Raw genomic sequence first — 24,805 nt, 5'->3', positions numbered from 1 at the left:
ATCTGAAGCTCTTCTAATGTAATCGGTGCATCTAGTTGTCGTTTAGGCTCAGCAGACAGCAAGGGTAAATCAATATTAGACACAAAAGCGGCCAGGTTCTCATCCGAGTAAGCCTCCCTCGACCTGTAGAAGTCCTCATAGAAGGAGGCCAGCTCGGATATAATGGCCTCTGGAGAATTAACCACTTTGCCATTTGAGGCGCGAATAGCACCACTGGCCGGTGACTGTTGTTGGGATCATGCTATTTTGGCAAGTAGACGGCCTGTCTTTTCCCCCTCCTCATAAAACGCCAGTTTTGTGAAGAACCTCTTTCATTCTGCAGTGGAGGATCTCAGGCGGTCCAAGGAATCCTAAGCCGACATCCACGCCTCCCTTGCAGAATCAGTAGGATTAGTCACATAAGTCAGTTGCAGCTGTCTCACCAGGTCCCCCCGCCTGATTCAGCAGAGCAGAGGAGTTTTGTTTAACAATTTGTATCTCATGTATAAATACCCCCCTAAGATATGCTTTAAAGGTTTCCGATTTCTGCAGGTTGTCAGTATACTGCCGGTGTGACTGGAAAAAGACCTGGATCTGAGAAGCTATCCAATCCTGTGAGGAAAACAGCTTAAGCCAAAAGGCGTTCAGTTTCCATGGGGCCCTGGGTAACAAAGTGGGCGGTTGGGTGGTTAGCCATAAAGCTAGTGGAGAATGGTCGGATACTCCCCATGGGAAACATTCTACTTTAGAGGTGTAGCCGACCATGTTTGGGGTACCTACACAAATGCGGGACAGTGAGCCATGGGTCTTATAAAAACACGAGAATTGTTTACTGCCTGGATTGAGAATGCACCAAATGTCAATCCATCCCACCTCTGCCAATAGGCGGCTAAGGGTAGTGCCCCGGCCGGCCCTAGGGGGCGACATGGGGGGGGGTCTGTCTAATTTGGGATCTATGTAACAGTTAAAGTCACCCATAATCAGGACTGGAGTATCAGGCTTGTTAGTCAGGTAGGACAGCAACTGTAGCACCTCCGAGAAAACGTGTGGGGGGGGGGGGGTATATACACAAATGCCAAAATCATAGTAATTGTATACAGTTTACAATACAGAAAGACAAATCTACCACATATATCAATGAGGGAGTCCAGTTCCTGATAGGCCAGGGCTTTATCAGTACACTGATTCCACAAGCCCATGCATAGTGTAAGAACCCAACCATGTCTCCCTGCAGGTAGGTCTCCTGCAGGCCGATTATGGCCGGATGAAACTTCCACATACATGTAGAAATCATAGTCCTTTTCAATGGATCATTCACCCCCCGGACATTCCATGCCACTATAGGTGTAGAAGACATGGTAAACACAGATATATCCATTTATAGATCTGAGGGAGTTGTTCAAGCACAGAGTTCCCGTACTCCACCAGCCGCCAACTAGTGGACAGTCTGGAGCAGTCATCAAATAGTGTAGCACATATGAAGTAGTAATGGGGTAGCTTGCACATTGGAAAGGCAACAGGAAACTGAGGAAGAACATCATGCGCAACTGCGCAGCAAACAAGCAGAGCGACAGGTATAGGAGTGGCATTTAACCTGTGGCCCGCCCCCTGCCAACAGGGAAAAACACGGGCATTCCAAAAATGGTGGGGCTTGGTCCTTATATGACTTCCTCGCGCCAACAGAGCACAGAAACTTGAGCCATGTAAACCATAGCAACAAATAATGAACAGATGATGTGCATAATCGCATTCCGCGTGTACACTTGCACTAAGAAGCAAAAAAAAGAAAGTAAGTGGAATTTCACTCGCTGATAGCGGGTAACAATTAAAGGACCTCTCTTAGCCTTGCGTATGCTGAAAAGGTACAAGGGCTCCTTTCTTGCCCGGTAAAAATGATTACAGCAGCATCAACCTTCTCCATTATCTTGACGCCAGCGACGGAGATCTTGTTCATTTTGATCCAGCCATCCTGTGCATTTTCAAAAACATGATTCTGATCTCTGGCTATTATTCGTAGCTTGGCCGGGAACAGCATGGCATAATGTAGCTGTAGCCTTTGTAGCTGTTTTTTTTACGTCTGTAAATTTGGACTGTCTGCGTTGCAGTTCCGCCGAAAAGTCGATGGGGTAGAAGGATATTCTGGTGCCATTGCACCTTTTTCTCTTGCCAGTTGCAGCACAACCTCACAATCCCTATAGTTCAGGAGTCTGGCTAGCATCGATCTTGGGGTTTACCAGGCGGGAGAGCATGTGGCAGCACCCTGTGTGCCCGTTCCACTGTGTATAGAGGAGAGAAAGCCTCCTTGCCAAACACTTCCTGCAGCCAACCTTCAATAAATGCAGTGGGGTCCCTGCCCTCCACCTTCTCTGGGAGCCCCACGATGCAAACATTGTTACGTCTCAGGTGGTTCTCAATGTCGTCAGTTTTGTCAAAGGCCTGGCGTGCTTGTTGAGCAGCCACCTTCACATCATGATTCATATGGGGCATCTGATCCTCTATGTCACTTACTCTGCCCTCCACTGCAGTGGTTCTCTCTCTGATTTTCTGAATGTCCTGTCGGAGGAGAGACACTGTCTCCTTCAGCCCCCCAAACTTCTCTTTCAAATCATCCACCGAGGCAGTGCATTTATGAACAGCATGCAGTATTTCACTTAGTGTGGGTTGGGGGCTATCCTCCGATTGCATATTAAACAGGTTGGGCATGGGATCAGGGACAGGCTCCATAAATTCAGTGTCATTCAGCCTGCCTTTTCTCTGTCTAACTGTTCTGTGAACACTGCAGGCAGCTGTGCTTTAGCCTTTGTGGATTCTGCAGGCCCTGCCAACTTCTGCGTATAGTATAGCATTTCTCTGGGCTGTTCTTTAGTCTTAGGGGGTTTGGTGGACTTACCCCCCTGCTCCATTTTCTTGTTTGGGCCTCGTGGCATCTTCTGAAGCCGAGACTACCAGGCACCGTCTTGGAAGTCCTAAGAGGCTGCGGCTGCGTGGTCTCCCCGGTTCCCGCGGGTCATCACGCCTGTTTTTTCAGCAGCCACAGGGTCCTGGGGTATCAGGGGATCAGCAGTGACCGGTCAGTTTTGGGTGTCTATGGTAGCGAGGGAAGGATCGTTAGCAGGATCACCAGCGGGAGCGCCGTGGAATAAGTCTGTTCACATGCCTCGTTAGGCCACGCCCCCCATTATGGGCGCGTTTACTTTGGATTGAAAACTAATCAGAACATATAACCCCTCTTTCCCCATAAGAAACCCATTTGGGCGAAATTCATTGGTTTCCTGTCTGTGGATTGTTCATCAACATTAAATAGTGATGTAATTGGCATTTTATCAACAATGTGGTTTAGAGACATCATTGTCTAGAAATATATTTGATGGGGTTGATGTTCTGTAACAATTCTCATACTGTGTGTACTGTATAGGATTTTTAAAAATTGGGTTTTGATTTGATTTCATGGATTCATTAAATAAATTAGATTCTTTGTGTGTTGTATTGATCTTCTTATTGAGAGACCACCCACCTAAAAATCCTCATTTTAGAGTGTTGCATTGTACTCAGCTATTTGAATGGTGGCAGAAGGTTCTAAAGACCATATGAGAATGGTTGTTGCACCTGTTTGTATATTTTGAACTTTGATAATAGTACATTTTTCCAGATCACTTTACTTACTGACAATACATATAATTAATATATGAAGAATAGAGGCTGAGTAGAAGTTGTAAGGGAGACAGGCTCAACTGGCAATGGCAACTTTTGGGAAGACTTGGAAAAAGTGGTCTTGGGCATGGTTTACTTGGAGTCTAGTATGATTTGCTTCAGTTTGAACACAAACTGTGCCTGAGAACAGATCTCACTATAGATCAAGCTTAAGAATTGTAGTCTGGTTAGCAGAGTTAATGATGTAAGCATGCCTACGAACAATTATTTTAAAGCACAATGTGACCTCAGACCAGCTTGGGAGTGAGAAGGGGGAGCAATCAAACTAGGTCATGGTTCAGTTTAACTGTGCCTACCAGTTTTACAGGGAACATACATGTAGTTTTATATACACTTGCTCTTTCACATCATTGAAAACACCAAAATATAAGTGGAACAGGACAGACACCAAACTCAGACATCTGTATATAAATAGCTTTATTTTTTATCATTCTACAAATTAAGCTTAATTAGACAAAATTACAACACACATAACAGATAAAGTATGCCTCAAATATGCCTCAGGGATACAAAACATAATCTCTGACCTAATGATAAGACAAAAGTCATCATATTAGCTAAAAACTTCTCAAAGATGTTGCAAAGCAGATTTTTGACAGCATTAAGGTTCCTATACATTCCCTACAAAATATTTATAATCTATCAATTGCTGATGCAAAATGGTGTTTTTTTAACATGCAACTGCTGGATTGCTGGAAATGATTACTTTTTAAATTGTGACAATTCTAGGTTTCTGGAAGAATTAGAATTGTATATCTTCGGGTAGCATTTCCACTTAGCAGCATTAGGGTTGTCTGTTCGGATCCCAACCATGGCGCTGCCTGGAGTTTACATGTTCTCCCTATGCCTGCATGGGTTTCCTTCCACACTCCAAAGACATGCTGGTAGGTTAATTGGCTCCTCTCCAAATTGGCCCTAGTATGTATGAAGGTGAGTTAGGGACCTTAGATTGTAAGCTCGTTGAGGACAGGGACTGATCTGAATGTATAATATACTGTACATGTAAAGCGATGCATAAATTGATGGAGCTATAAAAGTACTTACTTCCTCCCCCTGTAAAACTTGCTACATATAGGTGGTTTGAAACTGTACCCACAACAAACAAAAATAGTTTATATACTAAGCCTACACCTGTCCTTCATTACCCTTATGGCAAGCTTCCTAGGTAACCACGAGTACCCAACATTTTGCAAGAAAATACTTCAGTCCAGTACAATAGCATCTTCTAACAATATATGGGCTGCTCTGCATTCCCTTAGGATTTCCCCAACAGGAACATGACGCCATACTTATCTAGGCACTATGGTGGAATATGGAGGTAAGGTACGTTTTTAACTTAACTTTTTTACTTACAGTTTTTAACCACCTATATGCGGTGATTTTTACAGGGGAAGGAGGGTCAGATCTTGGGAAGACCTTGTTTTATTGGGCCAAGATCCACTTTAAATTTAGTATTCTTTTTTATACATTATTTCAATTTGTGTGGTTGCTGGCTAATCAACTTACATGCTGGCTCTTATATGATTTGGCAAGCTCTTTGGTGGGCTATTTTCACTGCAGTGCTCACTCTTGCCCAAATTATGTTGCTATTTACCAAATGATGACATGAATCTTCTTATTAATTATGTTTAAAACAGAGGTAAAAGAGTGACACCTTTAGAGAGCATTGGCATGGGCTACTTGGTAAAATCTGGAACTGGAATGTTCAGAACCATTGATGGGTTCAATACACTGGTGCTCACTCTGTATTGACAGTAGATGGCCTGTATTCATGAGTCCATGCAGCTAGGAATATATATGTGCCCATGGGTGCCAATGGACTGTAATTTGTATATAAAAACTGGAGGAATGAAAAAATTGCATACTTTTCCATGACAGCCATCATTCTTTTGATAGAATCTGACTTTTGTGTAAAAAATAATGAACTTTAATTCCCCTGGCTGCTCAATGAATTAACATATCCCCTACATGACTGAGCTTAATGTAGCAATTCGAAATTTGGAAAGTTGGCTGAATCATCCATAACATGCTTAGTTTGTTGTTGGCTTTGAAAACTAACTTGGTGGTTTTTGATGCTTGAGTGAAGTTTCGGTATACACATTTCTTGCATGATAGACTTTTGATATAGACTGATCACATCCAAAATATTCATTTATCATACCTAAAATAGTCTTTTGACAAACATATTTTCAGCCTGAGAAACCTTTGCTATAAACCCATCACACACAAAATATTTACTTTTCACACTTTTTAAGGCTATATTCCCTCATGAATTGCATTTGTTGGGTAAGACGTTTATAGAGGTTTTATTAGTCCCTTTAACAGATTTCATAGCATTATTTGCCTTTTTTGTTTCAGGGCGATTTGCTCCACTATGTCTTTTTGTCATTGCATATATATGATAGTCTTGTCAGCTGGTGTAAAGATTAGGCATGAATGAAGGAGAAACAACACACTGCGGACATATGAATGCTTTGCTGGTTCTTTATATGTCTCCAACACTGTGGTCCTCTTTTTTTCTATTCTTCTGCTCAGAATTTGGTGGTTCTGTGTAGATAGACGGGACTCTGTTTTTGGGTATAAGGGTTGGAGTAGTCTTCCTTGTTCACTGTCCTCATACACCTCCGAATAAAGAGAAGAAGGACATCGAGGAACAATTCAAAGAACTCTGCTAGGGTGCAAACGGAGAAGCCCACCCAAAGGCCAACCAAACCCCCCATGTTAGAAATTAGGTTGATTTCCTAGAAGAGAGAAACATCCATCATTCCGTTATCAATGGTATAGTTTATGCATTCATTCATTCATTAAAGGGCCAATCCACCCAACTGGCATTTCATTTTTCCCCTGTGAATGACCTATATACCTAATGTAGTTTTTTAGACCCTCAGGTTTAAACCCCAAAAAGAGAGTGAAGATCAAATGTTTCAGTGCTCACAAGGGAGAGGAAGGGAGGGAAGAGATCTAGTTGTCCAGAGACAAAGCTGAAGGGGAGATTTCTCTTTACTTTGGCTAGATTTAATCTTGTTTCCTGTCATTGCTGGGGGCAGGAAATGAAGGCAAACTTGGGTACACACAGACAGCATTGAAAACCTGACAAAAGTTCTAACCCATCCACATTCTAAAATAAAAAAGTTGTATCTACTTTAAAAGCAGCATATCCCTTGAAGATTAGGGGGTGCTGAAATATAAGATTATAAATTTACTTCCTTATCTGGTTATGGTAGATTAACAAGTATGCACATGTGCAAAACTCTTGTCCCTACAAAATATGGATTCCAGCAACACCCTACATTTATAAACACTAAATAATTTTTAGGACTTTAGGCTTAATTCACAAAACTTTAACACAAAGTATTTTCATTTTAGCCAGGTGACCGATATTATCACATATGTTATATTTTCAAATCTTGTTGAACGTAAAGTGGTTGTAAACCCCCAAAAAAAAATCAAAAAAAAAAAAAAAAACCTGCAAGACAAAAAGGCATAATGAGCTAGTATGCATACTAGCTCATTATGAATTACTTACCTGAGATCGAAGCCCCCGCAGCGGTCGTCGTTTACCGCGCCAGCGGCCGGCATCGCTCCTGTGGGGTTACTTCCAGATATTGCGGCTCCGGCGCTGTGATTGATAATGACGGCGGCACATGCAAATACATGGACATCTCCTAAACCTACAGGATTTAGGAAATATCCAGTGTAGCTACAGGTAAGCCTAATTATAGGCTTGCCTGTAGTAAAAAGTGGTTGTAAAGGGGTTAAAACCAGTTTAAAGTATACCTAAAGACACATTTTTAGTTTTTTTTGTTTTGTCCATAGTGGTGAGGAATTAAAACATCTGCGGATTAAAACAGCAGCTTTTATTGCCACCAGCGCTGCCATTAGCGAGATTCACCCTCTCTACTTGTCCTGTTTACTGTTATCATTAAAAGTGAACGCAAAAGAAAATCCCAAATTTTGGGTTGTCCACATAACAGTAATAAAGGGGAAAATTACTCTCACTTCCTGTATTGGCTGTGGGACAGGAAGTGCCGTAAAATCTCCCTAATGGGATACAGATGGTTAAAAAAAAAAAACTGACAGGGGTTAAAACCCTCCCTTGCTCTACACAAAATTAATAAAAGGCTTTGCATTTAGTTCTACTTTAACTGAAATAAATGCAACTTTAAAAAATAAAATAAAGCCCTGCTGAATTGTCTGAAATTTAAAAATTGACTTAGCTGAGTGCAAAATTATTGGCTGATGAGTGACTGCATACTATCTACTATCAGATGCAGTCACTGTTCTTCAGCACCAACTTATTCACACAGCCATGGGTGCCATGGCTGCCTTAATATAATAGTCAGTAGTGGAGATTCCTCCATTTATGCCATTACCATGGATGGGGGAATCAACTGATTTTCTCTTTTTTTTGCACATGGGCTGAACAAGAGAATATCAAGCCGTGTACGGTGGCCTTTAAGAGTAACTCCACTTTTGAAGAGGGAAAAACATTCCACTCTGGGTGATGAATGTACATTACACTGCCAGGGTTTGAACAAACTTTGTAAACAATCACCTTGTAAAACAACCCATTCAGTTTAAATAAGAAATAAAATGCAAAACATTTTTATATAGATATAAAAAAAAAAAAAACACATTCTAAATACTTTTTTCCCCCTTTTTTTCTGAGTGATCACATTCCCTATGTTCTCAGGTGCATAAGAGCTGGGGGGATTAGAATCAGCAGCACACTAAGCTTCCCAGTGAATGGCTGTGGGGGGCGGGGGGTCAGGACAAGTCTGATCATTGGAGGAATGCAGGCCGAGTTCCCAACACAGCTAGAGAACTGACCATGATGTGCTCTCCTATTTAGTGTGGTCAGTTAATAGGAAAGCAGAGGGACTAGCAGGAACACCAGAGATTTCACAGAAATGAAGCAATACAAAGATAACAGAATACATTTTCATACAAGTACATGGTACAGCAGACACATATCAGGAATATGAAGTGTTAATTTAACAAATGCTTTTAGTTTCAGTCTTGTGAACTGAGCCCCTTGTACTTTACTCTACTTATAATAATGATAGTTACCGTCATCGAGGGCTCCTCTTCTATCATTTCAAAATTTAGCTGTTTGAAATACACCACAACTTTCACAAAGTTATCTCTGTGGAAACAGAGAAGAGAAAAAAACTTTATTCATGGGGAACCTTAAAATTACACCATTTAGTGGCCAATTGAACAGACTAAGGGTCCTTTCACACGGGCGGTCCACTGAGCAGGAAGATTACAGGTTCCTCTCCGCCCACTGTGCTGTGACAGACCTGTCAGAGCCCCGATCTCCTCTATAGGTAAATAGGATGAAGACGGACCGCCTGTCCATTTTCATCCAATTCCATCCAATCCGATTCTCCAGACGAATGGAAAAGAGGGTCTCCATCTGTCTGGATTTCATAGACAGGATCGGATAGCAGGGGATGTCAGTGGAAATGTCACCACTGATATTCATCGCTCCATAGGAGTGAATGGAGGCTCCGATCAGGTCTGTCTGAAAAACTGATAGGCAGACCTGATTGGAAAGCCTGTGAGAGCCTTTCAGTTTGTCCGTTTTTCATCCTTTCGTTACAGAAATCAATGCATCGCTATGTAAAAACAAATGTAAATGGCTGATCTGTTTAAATCAATTTTTTGGAAATTAAAGCTTTAATTTTTCTTCCGTTAAAAAACGCAAGGAACAAAAAACAAATGTAAACAAACGGTCCGTTTTTGCATTGGTAGTGGATGTAAAAAAACTGATGTACAACTGATAAGAACCTGATGAGAAACTGATACTTTTTTCTTTGAAAAAATGTGACTGAACTGATGAAACAAACGGAAGCTCATGTGAAAGGACTCTTAAAGTAGATATAAACCCAATCAAAAATAAGCTTTAAAATGTTAATATGAAATGTTCTTTTGATCCTTTGAAAACTGAAGAATTAAAAAAATGCCTGGTGACCCTGCCATAAAGCTCAGGCACTTCCTGTCAAAGGGTGACACCTGTCTCCCACTGGTGCTCCTGCATTATCACCCTGTCACACTGCAAGCAGTGGTTTTAATACACTTTACACAGGCATGTTGTCACCCTGTTGCCACCATCTTTAACCTCCCTGGCGATAATCCGAGTGTGGCTCGGGGTTTATTTTCAGTACCAAAAGCGGGAACCCCGAACCACACTCGGGATCAAACCATAGTAGCCCTGTACTGTTACTTACCTTGTCCCTACGATCCCCCAATGTCCTCCCGTTGTCTCCTCCGGTGGCTTCCGACATCCATCTTCCAGGTTTCCTTCCCTGTGAGCACTGTGACGATGGGGCGGAACCAGGTGGGAAATTCATAGTTTCATAGTTAGTAAGGTTGAATAAAGACACCAGTCCATCCAGTTCAACCTGAGTGAGTGTCTACAATTGTCCCTATCCCTGTACACTGCACACTCCCATCGGTCCCTACCCTCAAGGAGCCCACAATCCAAGGTCCCCATTCATATACTAGGGACAATTTTGGACAGAAGCCAATTAACCTACCTGCATGTCTTTGGATTGTTGGAGGAAAACGGAGAACCAGGAGGAAACCCACGCAGGCACAGGGAGAACATGCAGACTCCAGGCAGGTAGTGTCCTGGTTGGAATTTGAACCAGCGACGCTCCTTACTGCTAGGTGAGAGTGCTAACCACAACACCACTGTGCCGCCCTCAAAAAGTTCAAAACATAACATAGACACAATACATTGTAATCTGTTAGGACTACATTACTGTATCAAACCATTTTACCTCAGTTTTGTCCCTAGTGCTTTTTTCAGTGCCCTGTCTGCACTTTTTCCATTCTTTCTGCCTGGAAACCTGAGAACGTCCATAACATCCAAAAAGCATCCCTTTAAGTCAAAAGCGGTTTTAGACCAGTTAGAAAAGGGCGATAGCGAATTAGAATCACTTGCAGAACTGAGCAATAGTGATTTGTGGGAAAATTCGTCATCAGACACTGAAAGTGACGACAGCGGCGATTCTGCGACTGAGCTCAGTGATGTGCAAATTTGGTGCTCTGTTGACTGTGGTATGGATCAAGCAGCGCCCCCCCAAGATTCCCATTTACTGGCGTATCTGGTATGAAAGTAGACGTTGAACACGACAACCCCTTGGCATAATTACAATTATTTCTGACCAATGAGGTTATTGAAAAAATAGTTACTGAGACAAATCGGTACAAATAGCAATAATTAGCCATTACACATCGGAAGATTCCAAGAAGCTGAAAGTGGGAACCAGTGACCAAAGATAACATTTGGAAATTGCTAGGCCTAATAATTCTTCAGGGAGTGGTGGGGAAACCCCTTCAGATGAGGTATTCGACAACCAATAAATTACTTGCCCCTCCATTCTTTGGCACGGTCATGTCAGTACAGATTTTCCTTGATCATGAAATATTTACTTTGAAAACAACAAAAATTTATGAAACTACTCATTCTGCACCAAAACTAAAGAAAATTTGGGAAGTATCTCAAATGATTCTAAAGAATTTCTAATGGAGCTATGTGCCAGAAAGAGATATCAGCATAGATGAAAGTCTAATGGCCTACAAGGGAAGGCTCAGCTGGATACAATACATTGCATCAAAAAGAGCATGATTTGGCGTAAAATCCTACACGCTATGCGATTCCTCAATTGGCTACATTTGGAATTCAGTCATGTACACTGGAAAAGGAACAAAATCAAATCCAAACTACAGCAACTATGGAATGGAAACATCTTCTGTTCTTTTACTCATTGGGCCATTGCTAAATCAGGACTATTGCGTAACAACCGACAACTTTTATACGTCTCCTGAACTTTATGAGTTTCTTCTGTAAAACAAAACAGATGCCTATGGAACCATTAGGGCTAATCAGCGCGACATGCCGCCATTGTTTTGGCAATAAGAAGCTGAAGACTGGAGAAATGGTTGCATGGCAGATAGGCAAAATGATGGCACCACGATGGCGTGATAAGAAAGATGTGTGCCTAATGAGTACAGTTCATAATACCTCCATTGTTATGGTACGCGGAAAAGTTTGGAAAGAAATCATGAACCCACAAGTAGTGATAAACTACAATAACACCATGAGAGGTGTCGACAGAGCCGACCAAGCAATGACATTCTACCCAGCAATGAGGAAATAGCAAAAGAAGCACTACAAGAAGATCTTCAGGCATCTTCTTGAGCAATGTTTGTAAAATGCATGCATTCTGTTAAAAAAAAGAAAAAAAAGAGTGACAAGCCTGTGATTCATTTGGAAAGTTGCCAAACGTATCTTTGTGAACTTACCAAACACCATCAATGTCTGAATAGATCTGGATGTCGAGCTGTTGGCAACATCAACCTGGAATGCCTGACTGGTTGTCACTTCATGGACTACATCCCACCAACCGAGAAAAAGTCAGCACCTACAAGGGTGTGCATTGTTGCTCGAAGCGAGATGACAGTGGAAAGAAAATCAGAAAGGAAACCAGGTTCTATTGTCCCGATTGTGACATCGGACTTTGTGCAGTCCCATGTTTCAAAATTTTTCATACCCAGGATGTTTACTAAACCAATATGCAGGGCCTAGTGTTACAGTAACTAGTAATATTGCACCCTTGTTTGGACAAATTTCAGTGTTTTTGGTTTGATTACATTATCGAATAACATTTATTTTATTATAATTATTATGTATTATTATTATTATTATTATTATTATATATAATAATAATAATATATTATTATATATTTTTTGTTTATAAATTATTTATTATTATATAATTTATGACTTCGTGTTTCAAACTTTATCATACCTGGGATGTCTATCAGACTCTTGTTTGGACAGATTTAAGTGAGTTATTCCTGAGAGAATTACAGGCCTACAATAAAAAAAAAAATGTCCATGCAAAACAATGTACCGCTTTGACATTCAAAAATACTGACATAATCAGACCGCCAGGGAGGTTAAACCAGTCCAGCACAATGATGTGCAGTCAACAATGGAGCAAGTGCATGTAGACAGGAAATGGCTGGAATAGGCTAGTAGAGATCAATGCAATGTAAATAGGGTGACCGTATTTTATGAAAGATAAAGCAATTGTTTTATAATACACACTGCTTTAGTAAACAAAATGTCTTCCGGTTAGCACTTAGATCTTCTTTAAGGTCAAAGTTGCTGGTACATGGCCCTCTATATATTTGTAGTCACTTAAGCATCTTAGATGGTCATAGGTTAGTAGTACTGGAGACAAACCTAATGAGCACTGGGTTGTCAGCGATATCTTTCATCTGTCCTCCCCATTCTCTCAGTTCTTTTGCAAAGTTTTCCTACAAGAAAAAAAATATTTCAGTATTATTGGTGTTCATATTACTTGAACTGCAATAAATTAACATACACATCACAGCTCCTACACAGACAAGGTATGATTAGTACATGACAGCTTACTGTATATAAAGTGTTAGACTTACAATAAAAGCACTGGATGGCCACTGGGACCCTGACACAGTCAGCTCATACATTTCCTCTCTGCAGGAACAATAGGACATGGGATTATTCATTATGGAACTAGTATGTAGACATTTAAAAAAAGCTTAACTCTGCATAGTTGCCAACATTTGGAAATAATTAGAAGGAACGCCTTTATAGGCTCAGCAAGGAAAAAAAAAAAAAAAAAAAAAAAACTAGTCCCACCCACTGATTCACTGCCATTGAATCCCTTGAGCTCTTTCAATCTTCACTGTGGTATCTTCCTTAAGCGTCACCCCCGCTTCTCTGCTGGGTCCCTAGCTTGGCACTCTAGATACCTCTGAAGCTTCACCCATGCTGGCCTGCTCGGTCCCTAGCTTGACACACAAGGCTGCAAGTGTCACCACAGCTGGCTGGGTCCCTGGCTTGATTCCCACTGAAGTTGGTGGAAATACTGCTCCAGTACTTGCTTCAGTTACTCACGGTGGTCCCTGGTAATAAGGCGTATAGTCCCTTACTGGCGACAGCTTTTCCTCTACCTCCAACCACAACAGGTTCTCTGACCAACAGAACTGTCACTTTTGGTTGGACTGTAAGCTGCAATCCTAACCCTGCTCTCTTGCTTCTGAATAGGCCCTCAGACAACCTAGCAGCTAGATGTACCCAGGATATGCCCAATCTCTGGCCTAGCAGCCCAGACAATATGACACACGTCCACCCAGACAGCCATCTAGGTGGCAGAGAACACAGATCCCCTGATCTCACCCGAATATATAGGCTCTCCCAGCCGGCCAAGGGATTCAAGAAAACTCCTGCCCACTGGCTGAGATACCCAATATACCCATAACCTGACCTCATGTTACCCTTCCTGTAGCCAATACCACCAAGTACCCAGCCACCTAGTGGTAGAAGATAAAAGTGCAACCAGGCCAAACTTAAGGAGAAATCAATAGATCTCCATTAACCAGGACAACCACTCCTGGCAAGTAAATTTGCAAGGCGCAACCCTGCCTAAATTCCAGGGTGCTACATATTATATATATATATTCCATCCCTCGCCTCTAAGCTAGGCCAGGCTCTAAAGCAGGTAGGCTTACTTAGAAAAGTAGAAGAGATAATGCAATAAAAAGCCAACCTCAGAACCCAGTGCCTTTTATGGAGACACTGATGCTACATCTTCAATCAACACCCCATGACACCACTCACATTCTACTATGCTATAGACCACCAGGACCAAAGACTAATCTTCTTACACTCCTTACAGAATTCATTTCAATACACACCCTGAAATCCAAAAACTTTCCGGTACTTGGGGACTTTAACCTCTGGGCAAACGATAACCAAGACCCTATCGCAACCACCTGCATCAACCAACTGGAAGAACTGGGTCTCCAGCAACTGATAAAGACTCCCACACATGGTTCAGGACACACCCTGGACCTCATCTTCAAACAAAATATGGACATCAACATACTCGACAACATACCCTTACCATGGGCGGACCACCACGCCATCAAATTTAAAACCTCCACTAATAACATCCACCAAAAACAGAAACTTGCAACAACAACTCATTGGACCAGATCGCAGAAGAAACTACACTCCGAAACCTTCAAAACCACTTTATCAAACAAAATAGACTCAGTGGCTCCAAAACGCAGAACACTCACCCGGAGAAAAAAACTCAGGATGGTTTAATAGCTCTCTCTCTACTAAAGCAAGAACGCAGAAGAGCTGAAAGAGCATGGAGAAGAAATCCTACCAAGGAAAGCCACATAAACTAGAAAGGACTCACTGAGAATTACCACAAAGCAATCTTCAAAGCTAAAAAGGGATAATTTCTCAAATACCATCTCATCAGCCTTAAACTGCCCTCGGGAACTTTTTAAAATAGTCATGCAATCGATGAACCCGGTATGCTTAGAGCCCCCAGCTAACGAAACCCAAGATTTCTGCAATGAGTTAGACTTTTCCCATCAACAAAATCGACAACATCCGGAAAATAATTCATCAGAAAAAAACAGCCAACCTCAGTCAACTAAAGCAAAAAGAAGATATCGACACCAACATCCCACAACCACCGAAGTTTTTTCTGACCCCAATTACCATGGATACCACTAAAAACATTATTAAAAACCTTTGAGACTGTACATCGCCAATTGACATCATCCCCACAAAACTCCTGAAAGAATATTCCGACATCATGGCTCCCACTATAACTCACCTCATAAATCAGTCGTTTAAAGAAGGGATTGTTCCGGGCACCCTCAAACAAGGCATTGTCAAACCCCTGCTAAAGAAACCCAACCTCGACCCTCAGGACCCTAACAACCGCAGGCCGATAACAAGCCTTAACACCATCTCCAAGATTATGGAGAAAGCGGTAATACAACAGATACAACACCACCTGGACTCACACAAACTCCTGGACCCGCTGCAATCAGGCTTCCGCCCGGGCCATGGAACAGAAACAGCACTCCTCAAGATATAGGACAAAGCCCTCAAAGCAGCAGATGACGGAGAATCATGTCTCCTGGTACTGTTGGACCTCAGTGCAGCATTTGATACAGTGGACCACAAAAATCTACTCATCCACCTCACTGAAGTAGCAGGAGTCTCAGACTCAGATCTACAATGGTTCGCATCCTTCTTAGGAAATCGTTCTCAGACAGTCAAACTAGGAGCATTCTCCTCTGAAACTCGGGCAGTCTCTTGAGGAGTCCCTCAAGGATCACCCTTGTCACCAGTGCTCTTTAACATATACATCCGTTCACTCCTCAAAATCATCAGAATATCAGACCTCTGCTTCCACTCATACGCTGATGACACGCAACTCTACTTTCGCATCACTGGACAAAAAGACCATCATCAGCAACTAGAAAATTGCCTCACTTTGATAGACAACAGGATGACCACTAACTCCCTCAAACTCAACGAATCGAAAACAGAGCTTCTTATCCTACAAGCAAACCACAATTCACGAACCAAGATCCGTTGGACACCACCCACCATCTTCGGACAGATTATCTCCCCAAAGACCAAAGCCAAGAGTCTCGGGGTCACTTTTTACTCAGAAAAGTCAATGGAAGCGCAAATAGGAGCTGTAGTCAGTGGTTCTCACCATCTGCTTCGCCTGCTACGCAGAGTCATCCCCTTCATTCCAAAGGAGGACAAAGCAGTGGTAGTTGGAACAGTCATTCATTAATTCACGACTTGACTACGCAAACTCCCTTTATCAACTTGCGCGCTTACAACTTATTCAAAACACGGCAGCAAGGCTGATAACAGGAAAGAAAACCCTGGGAATCCATCTCCCCTTCCCTGAGGAACCTACATTGGCTAACCATAAAGAATCGGATCACATTCAAGACCCTCTGCCTCACCCACAAATGCACTCATGGAGATGCTCCTCAATACCTACTCGAGAAAATAAAACATTACACACCCAACCGTAGTCTTCGATCTTCTAACCAAAACCTCCTCCTCATTCCCAAATCCCGGTACAAATCAAAGGGGGAACGGAGATTCGCTGTCCAAGGACCACGGCTCTGGAACGCTCTACTGACCTACATCCGCATGGAAGAAAACCATCAGGTCTTCAGGAAAAAACTTAAGACCTACCTCTTCTAAGAAGCATGACAACAAAGCACAAATACAGCGTCTTGAGGCGATTCAGTTTGCATTGTAGCGCTATACAAATTATTAATTAATTTATTCAGCCTGTTTACAGTTTTTTTTTTTCCCCCATTTTCAACTTTAGTTTTGCATTAGCTCCCCTCTAGTAAATCTTTCTAGGTTCAAAGTAGCAATTACCACCTGGCTCAGGCCAGGTCACTTATGCGCCCTCAGTCTCCAAGCCCACACACAAAATAAGTGACGCATAAGGGCCAGGGCCGTCTTTAATATTGATTGGACCCTGGACAAAACTTTTCTTGGGGCCCCCCCATGCAGTTTTGCTATCCACCTGCTCTGAGACTTACAATAAATAGCAGTTAGACTCAAAATCTGTTTACTAAATCAGATCGGGCGGCTATTGCAATTGTTTGCCAGAGGTTACAGTGTATCATTACCGCTCACTGACTGGTTGCTAGAGGTTAGAGCACACATTATGGCTCACTGATTAGTTGCTAGAGGTTACAGCACATGATTTCTGCTTGTTGATTGGTTGCTAGAAATTGCTGTGGATATGACCTCAGGAGGACAAGATATACATATCAATGCCGCCGGCCGCCGCTATTTACATATGAATTCCGGTTATTTACATGTAAACACAGGATCTGGAGGTGAGTCACCTGTACACAAAAGGGCAGAGCTGGGCAGCATTAGTAGCAGCACTTCACACTGAGATATCAGGACACAGCAAAAGACTAAAAACCTCAAGCAGCGAGGGAATTTAAACCAGGATAGTTGGCAAGTATGAGGCAGCTGCTTTGGGCCCCACAACAATGACAGGCCCCAGGGCAGCTGCCCCTTTTGCCCTGCCTTAAAAACAGCCCTGATAAGGGCCTTGTCAGACAGACAATGTATTCCCTCTAACGAAACCATAGTTTATTTCTTTGGAACTGCCAAATCACAAATTTGTGAGACTTGTAGCTCAGATGCTCAGAGCTGTCATGTTAGCAACAAGCTCACCAGCAACAGTCACTCTGCATTCACCTTTACTAGCTACAAATACTGAAGGAAAGCACATTGTATCAAAACACACCAGTCTAATGATTTAGCACTGATAGCTGTGACAGAAAGTGCTTCTTTATCACAAATCACCCGCAACTATAGTGAATAAAGCACTAGCTACAAATTGCTGCTACAAATGAGTAATGCTTGCTACTATCAGCAATTGCTGCTACATAATCACCTGTCTGAAATGGACCTAATTATTGTAGTCAAGATGTGGGCAGACGGGGGGAGGCACTTGTGCTGACTGACTTTTAAACAGCATGGTCTGGGATTAGCAGTTTGAACGGGCAGTAGGCTATCTGAGCCTAAGTAGCAGTTGAAGAGGTGTCAATTGTCCTGGATTTTGCAGTACAGCCTGTGAAATGTGGACTATGGTCCTGCAGGGTCAGGAACACTTGCCATCTATACCCCAGTATATATACTAATGGGGTGGTGCACACCCTTTAAAGGGTCAGTCTATTCAAAAGTGATATTGAAGCCTGAGGTGGGAAAATATTATATTTCCTTATTAAAATTGTCTCACAATATCTAAGAAAGAATTCTAAGCCTGGTTACCTTATCTGACTTCATACCAAAGGAATGTCATTACAAACTGACCAAGTCCTTAAAAAGTCATGTTGCTCTCAAGGAGGTTGGTAATTTCCTTACACACTAGTCCTGTATAGAACACAGCCAAAACTTGGAATTATCAGTCTCGCCTCCAGATCTGCATGCGTCAGGTTTGATCATCATGCCACGCCGCAATAAAGTAGGCAGGAGTTTGTGACGAAATGACATCTATAGCTAAGTATTCTTGCTATTATTTCTAATATTATTACATTTGTTTTCTGTATCTGCCATTACTTTTTTTTTTTTTTTTAATCAGAGGTAAAGTTTATTGATGTTCAAAGTATACAAACCAGAACAATGAACAGAGTAAACAACAACCAGTGTGTACAGCCAAACAAACTACAAAAGAGTCAAAGTGGTACAATGAAGTAATACAGTCATAAAAGACCATTAGTAAGACAGTAGATCTCTTGTTCTAGCATTAACTTTCAAAAAAAGATCAAAGAAAATAGCACCCTATAGAATAGATATGGCAGACATACCTGTGTAACTACAGAGGGTGTATCTGTCTTTACTTAATTAAATGTTGTACCTATAAGTAACCACTATGCACGATAGTTTATGTTTTTGGGGTTTTGTTTGAGATGTGCAGAAAGAGATCACTAAAACAATTATAGGTATAACATTTAATTACGTAAAGACAGATACACCCTCCGTAGCTACACAGATATGTTTGCCATGTCTATTCTATAGGGTAATCTTTTTTTGAAAGTTCATGCTAGAACAAGAGATCTACTGTCTTACTAATGGTCTTTTATGACTGTATTACTTCATTGTACCACTTTGGCTCTTTTGTAGTTTGGTTGGCTGTACACACTGGTTGTTCTTTACTCTGTCTGTTGATTTGTTCTGGTTTGTATGGAGCCTACAGGTGGAGCCTGGTGGGCTAAGTCAGCCCTTGGCTTCATATAAGTCATGCATACTCCAACAATAAGGTCTGCCTGCCATAATTCTTTACTTTTCTTGTCCACTTGGGAGTTTTGCATTTCCTCCCACCTGTTTGTTTTCTGGCCCTTCGTCTCACTTGTCATAGTCTCAAATAGATAAAAATGAAACAGGGACAGTGGGAGCCCCTTATAAAGGCCACAGCACATGTGTAGACCCATGAACCCGGCACAGGCCTCTCAACGTTAACATTCATTTGAAGAAGGAGCCTCCTCATATTTCTTTCTGCTCTCGGCTTAATACCACATTGCTAGCCATGGCCTGCATTTTACAGCTCATTCATAAAATTCAGGCTATAGTGTGAAGTCACCGGTGTCCCAGAGAGTGTTAAGAGTATATACTTTATAGTGGTCTCAAATTAAACAGTTCTGGATGAAAATATATACTCATATCCATTGCATTACCAACACCCTCAAAAATGCCCACACATCTCTCCTGAATGGCTCTTTCCAGACACTCATTATCGTATAAGCAAAAACGTCTGCCGCTAAAGCCCGGAAATCACCCATGATAGATGTTGTGGTAATCTAAAATAAGATTTGATGGATAATGCCACATGAAAAAGATAGCTATCATATTAGGATACACAGAGGAAATTTGAGAGGGTCTGGAACCCATAGATATGTTATATTAAAGTGGAACTTCAGTCATTTTTCATCTTTCCATCTATTAAATCTTCTGCCCTTGTTGTTTTAACTTTGGATAGTAAAACATTTTTTTTCTGCCAGTAAATACCTTATACAGCCAACTTCCTGTTTCTTGTCTGGTAAAAAGTCTAGGCTTATGACATCATGCACAGCTCTCTCTCACTCTTGTGAGAGTTTGCCAGGAAGGGAGGGGGGGTGAATCATAAGAGGGCCAATGAGAGCTGAAGGGCTAGAGGTGTGCCTCTGTGTGTCTGTGTAAATCCAGGAAGTGAACAGGCAGCAGCTTCAGCTGCCCACAGTTAAAATGGATGCAGCCAGACTCAGTGGAGGGAGATTTCTTCAGCATATTTGGCAAGTAAAGAATCACAGTATATTTAAAATAATATGCAAAGTGGTTGGAGGGAAGCTTCAGAATGGCAAAGATATTTTTATTACAAATTATGTGAGCAGACTGCAGTTCCCCTTTAAGTTCTTTACATTAGCTTGGATTTGGGAGAGGAAGGAGTGGCGGGTTCCTCCCCAAGAGGAGAGCTTACTTTTTTTTTCCTCCGATTTTTTGTAACGTTTATTCGTTTTCCCTGTGCCTCTTTCCTCTTATGCTCTAGGCTTTTTTTTTAATAAGGGTTTTTCTCTTCCTATGTTGATAACCTGCTGATGGCACTCTTATGGCAACGACAATGAGTATGGTTGGATTACAGCTTTAGACCTGCCTTGGCACCCGTCAGTTATTTGGGCTCCCAGTGTGCTCAACCTCAGGGCCTACTCCTCAACTGATCCGACTTAACAGATCCCCACAATGCCTTGCTGTTCATGTCAGTAGAGTTCTATTAAATTTCTGATGGAGTGTTCATACCACAAATTGTTACCAATGTTTATTTAACAAAAATGTCCTTATGGAGATCTATAAAAATCATTGAAACAGAGAGGAGTACATACTTTCCTTAAACTTTGACTTACGGGTCTTGATGTTTGTAACTATGCCCCTGGTTGAACACCTAGCTCTACCACAGAGTTCTACAGATCTCTGCAGACCTCCATACTGTCATGTGACTTAGCGGGGTTGTTGACTAAGTGTTTCTGTCTGCTGAAGTCAGCTGGAAGCAGGATGGAAATAGGAATTTAGAGTGTCATGTGCTCTGTGGCTGCACACTGGCTTCCTCGTGGCTCAGCTGTCTACACAGAGCATACAGAACGAACAAACAATCGCTCCCCCAGCCCTGGAAAAAATAAGGAGAACAAAAATACTCAGTGACTTGTTAACTTTGTGGTTTTCAGGGGCAGAATATTTTTCGTGATTTTGCGCTATTTAAAATGATTTTTCTGGGAGTGCGTGTCACAGCTTTCAAAGTAAATATTCTGAGTGTCACAATTATCCAACAAAAGTCTCCGTTCACTTTCACCAAAACAAGCCATACACTGAAACACAGACATAAAAGTTAAACATAAAATTAAATTAAAGGGAACTTGTCCTTAAAAAAAAAAAAAAAAAAAAAAAAGATACCCTGTACAGTCCACAGGACTGCCAAATAGATATAGAAACAAGTTTCTTCTGATATTCGAAATGTTCATGGTAATGTTACTGTAATACAAAGTTCACTCTGGGTAAAGCCATTTAAAGCTGAAGGTTGTGTGTGGGGTGGTGGTCCTCAGTAAGGGTAATGGAGGAGACAAAATCTCTGCAATGTCCACTAGAAAAAAAAAGAACATAAGAGAAAAAGAGGAGCCCTTCTGGTATACTAAGTTGACAATATAATTGGATATGTAATGTTTTAACAAAGGTTAAAAAATTTGGTGTGGCTGCAAATACCCAAATTTTATGTTAACTTCCAACTAAGAGTGTGATGAAGACTCCAGGAAGTTGGTGTCAGGGAATCCCTCTGAAATGTCAGGTACATAGATGTGCGCAGGCAGGGCCCCCATCAGACATTTTGGGGGCCCCTTACAGGTATGGGCTTCCTGGAGCAGAGAACCGGGGGGGGGGGGGGCTGAAAATTCAAAGTGTCATCTCACCTCCTCTTCTTTCTCCTGCAGCGAGTTGAGAAACAGGGGGTGCTGCCTGTACCCCCCTGATGGCGGCCCTGGAAGTCTATGAAAGGGGGGCAGGTCAGTGACTAGGGGGAAGTCTATGACGGGGGGGTCACTGAATAGGGGCCAGTCTATGAGGGGGGGGGTCAGTGAATAGGGGTCTGTCTCTGACAGGGGGGTCAGTCTATGACGGGTTGGCAGTGAATAGGGGTCAATCTATGACAGGGGGGTCAGTGAATAGGGGTCAGTCTATGACAGGGGGGTCAGTGAATAGGGGTCAGTCTCTGACAGAGGGGGTCAGTCTATGACGGGGGGCAGTGAATAGGGGTCAATCTATGACAGGGGGGTCAGTGAATAGGGGTCAGTCTATGACAGGGGGGGTCAGTGAATAGGGGTCAGTCTATGATGGGGGGGTCAGTGAATAGGGGTCAGTCTATGACGGGGGTCAGTGAATAAGACACAGACTATGCCACGGGGATGAATGGATGGGAAGTAGTGTATGCCATGGGGAGTATCTATACACATAATGATGAGCTCACCACTCTGCCTTAACTTTCTATCCGTAAGCGTCTTGTCAGTGCATGAATGGATTGGCTCCTTGAAAGGCTCCTACCACTTCCTGCTACAAAGAGAGAACAAAACACACCCTCCTCGCACAGGCGCCAATCCATTCATCCATTCCCACGCCCTTCCCTCCACCACTCACCATCATTGCTGAGACAGTCACTGTCAGTCTGGGATGGACTGCACCGAGGATCATGGGGAGGAGAGATCACTGTGGGGACACGTGATAGGAGGAGGGCGGGGGGGCGGCTGAATGACAGCTGGACTGAACTGAAAGTCTGCTGTGACCATTTTCTCTCCTCTCTCCAGCCGCGACATGAGAGCAGGGGGAGGAACTGCCGAAATGAAAGTGTTTTCTCTCCTCTCAGCCACGAGCTGAGAATGGGAGGCAGTCGGGCCCCTGGGAACATTCGGGCCCCTTACAGGTGTAATGCCTGTACCCCCCTGATGGCGGCCCTGTGCACGGGTGCATGGTTTGTCTTGAAGAATGGCTAACAGGCACGTGCATGGAGTCCACAATCGCAGATGCGCATTCGCGTGGGCACAATTCCTTTTGGCGCCAGACGGGCTATATAAAGGGAGCACAGTCTACTATTCTTTGCCCAGTAATCTTCAGCTGTATTCTGATCTGATCCTGTATGCTCTCCTTGTTGCTGTCCTGGCATGTTCCTTGACCTTTGCTGTGTATCCTGCTCCCGTCTTGCTCCGTTCCTGACTCAGTTTATGATTTGGTACCCAGCTGCCCGCCTGCTGACGCCCCTTGCTTTTCCTAAAACTCTGCTTGTGCCTATAACCCTGGTTTCTGTTAACCTTTGGGTGCCTGCCTGGCTGTCTTCTGTTCCAGCTCTGCACACTGCTACATGCTCCAGTCTCCAGAGCCTTGACAAGCTGGCGGCCAAGAAACATCAACATCAGGCACTCATGTCCCTCCTATCCCTCGGCTTCTTCTGTCTCATTCTCAGTGGGGCCAGGACAGGCGATATAAGAGAGGTCGGCCTCATCAACTCAGTCTCCTAACAGGTACATGATAGTAGGTGTCGGGAACCATAAACCAAGCAGAGACAGAAAATGCAGTTAAAATCACACCTTTAATAAAATGGCAAAAAATAACAGTTTTAGTCAAGCCTGGGTTTGGATGCCAGAGCGGCTAATCAGATGAGCCAGGGTCAGGAAGCCAGAAGTCAGCATAGTAAGGAGCAAAAACAGGAACAGGTATCAGAAGATAAGTCAGCCAGTCCAAGTCAAACACAGGAAAACACTGGAGATCATAGACCATGCAAGGGTACGGAGGAAATGTGCAAAGCTGTTTAAATAGCAAAAGGGGCTGGCTGTAGACTGGACTAATCACGCAGGCAATGGTAACCAAGTAAGTCACTGTGGAAACAAGTAGCTGGTAATTAACTGACAGCTGAGGAGCCTCTGTGCACTGAAAGAAAACAGCTGCTTGTAACTTGCAGGAGCCCAGCCCTAACAGTATGCATTTTCACAGCACAACACTACTTCCTCAAAAGGGGCATCAGGATGGTGGGCAGAATTTAATGGAAGGAAAATACCCATCAAATGCTTGTATGGCAGAGGCGCTTTGATAGCGTATAGTAGTGTTCATGGAGGAGTCAAAGTCATTGCAATTTTAAAGCAAGCATTAATTACATGTTTCATGGCTGATAAGTCACTTCATCAGTTTTATTGGTGTTACACAGTGATTCAGTGCCTCCTGGTTGCTGGGCAATTATTGGGCCCGAGCAAGGGGGCTGTCTATGAAAGCTCAGTTACAGTGATGGGAGTGAGCAAGCTCCCAGCACAGAAACCCTCAGCCATCCTCAGACACAAAAGTGCTGCACCAGTGGCACAAACTTCCCTTCTCCTTTTGACTTTCTCACTGCTACATTCAGCTGCTGGAAGAGAAGAAAGGAGGACTGTGTAAGCTAAAAGTTATGACCTTAGGATTGTATATGACTTTGGGCTGGAGCTGATCACCAAACACCAGTTATGGATAGTCCACTCATCAAAGATCTCTGTGGAGCAAGGTTACAGGATGTGGAGCACATTTATAAAAATGCTGGGGGAGAGGAAGGTTTTCTACTAAAGTTACCTGGGCTATAGTTGCAACTACCCTTTAAATAGGCACTGCACAACTGCAAACAACAACAGGATTGCATAGTGTAGGAATCCA

The 24,805-nt window shown here is 42.7% G+C and overlaps 1 protein-coding gene across 1 annotated transcript in view; it reads right to left on the bottom strand.

Moving 5' to 3' along the window:
* Positions 1-4,120: 4,120 nt before the first annotated feature.
* LOC143975159 (epithelial sodium channel subunit gamma-like) overlaps positions 4,121-24,805 on the bottom strand; it is a 66,849-nt gene continuing 46,164 nt past the window's right edge. The window contains exons 8-11 of the mRNA XM_077477227.1: positions 13,168-13,225; positions 12,953-13,026; positions 8,761-8,836; positions 4,121-6,431 (exon numbers count right to left, since the gene is read on the bottom strand). Coding sequence (XP_077333353.1) covers positions 6,222-6,431; positions 8,761-8,836; positions 12,953-13,026; positions 13,168-13,225 — 418 coding nt within the window. The 3' untranslated portion in view covers positions 4,121-6,221. The remainder of the gene's footprint in view (positions 6,432-8,760; positions 8,837-12,952; positions 13,027-13,167; positions 13,226-24,805) is intronic.

The sequence above is a fragment of the Lithobates pipiens genome, unplaced genomic scaffold (genome assembly GCF_037356315.1).
Source record: "Lithobates pipiens isolate NorthernLeopardFrog02 unplaced genomic scaffold, aLitPip1_a1.2 Scaffold_1, whole genome shotgun sequence".
NCBI lineage: Eukaryota > Metazoa > Chordata > Amphibia > Anura > Ranidae > Lithobates > Lithobates pipiens.
The sequence above is the reverse complement of the archived record's forward strand: the minus strand, read 5'-3'. Positions and strand labels throughout refer to the sequence as shown.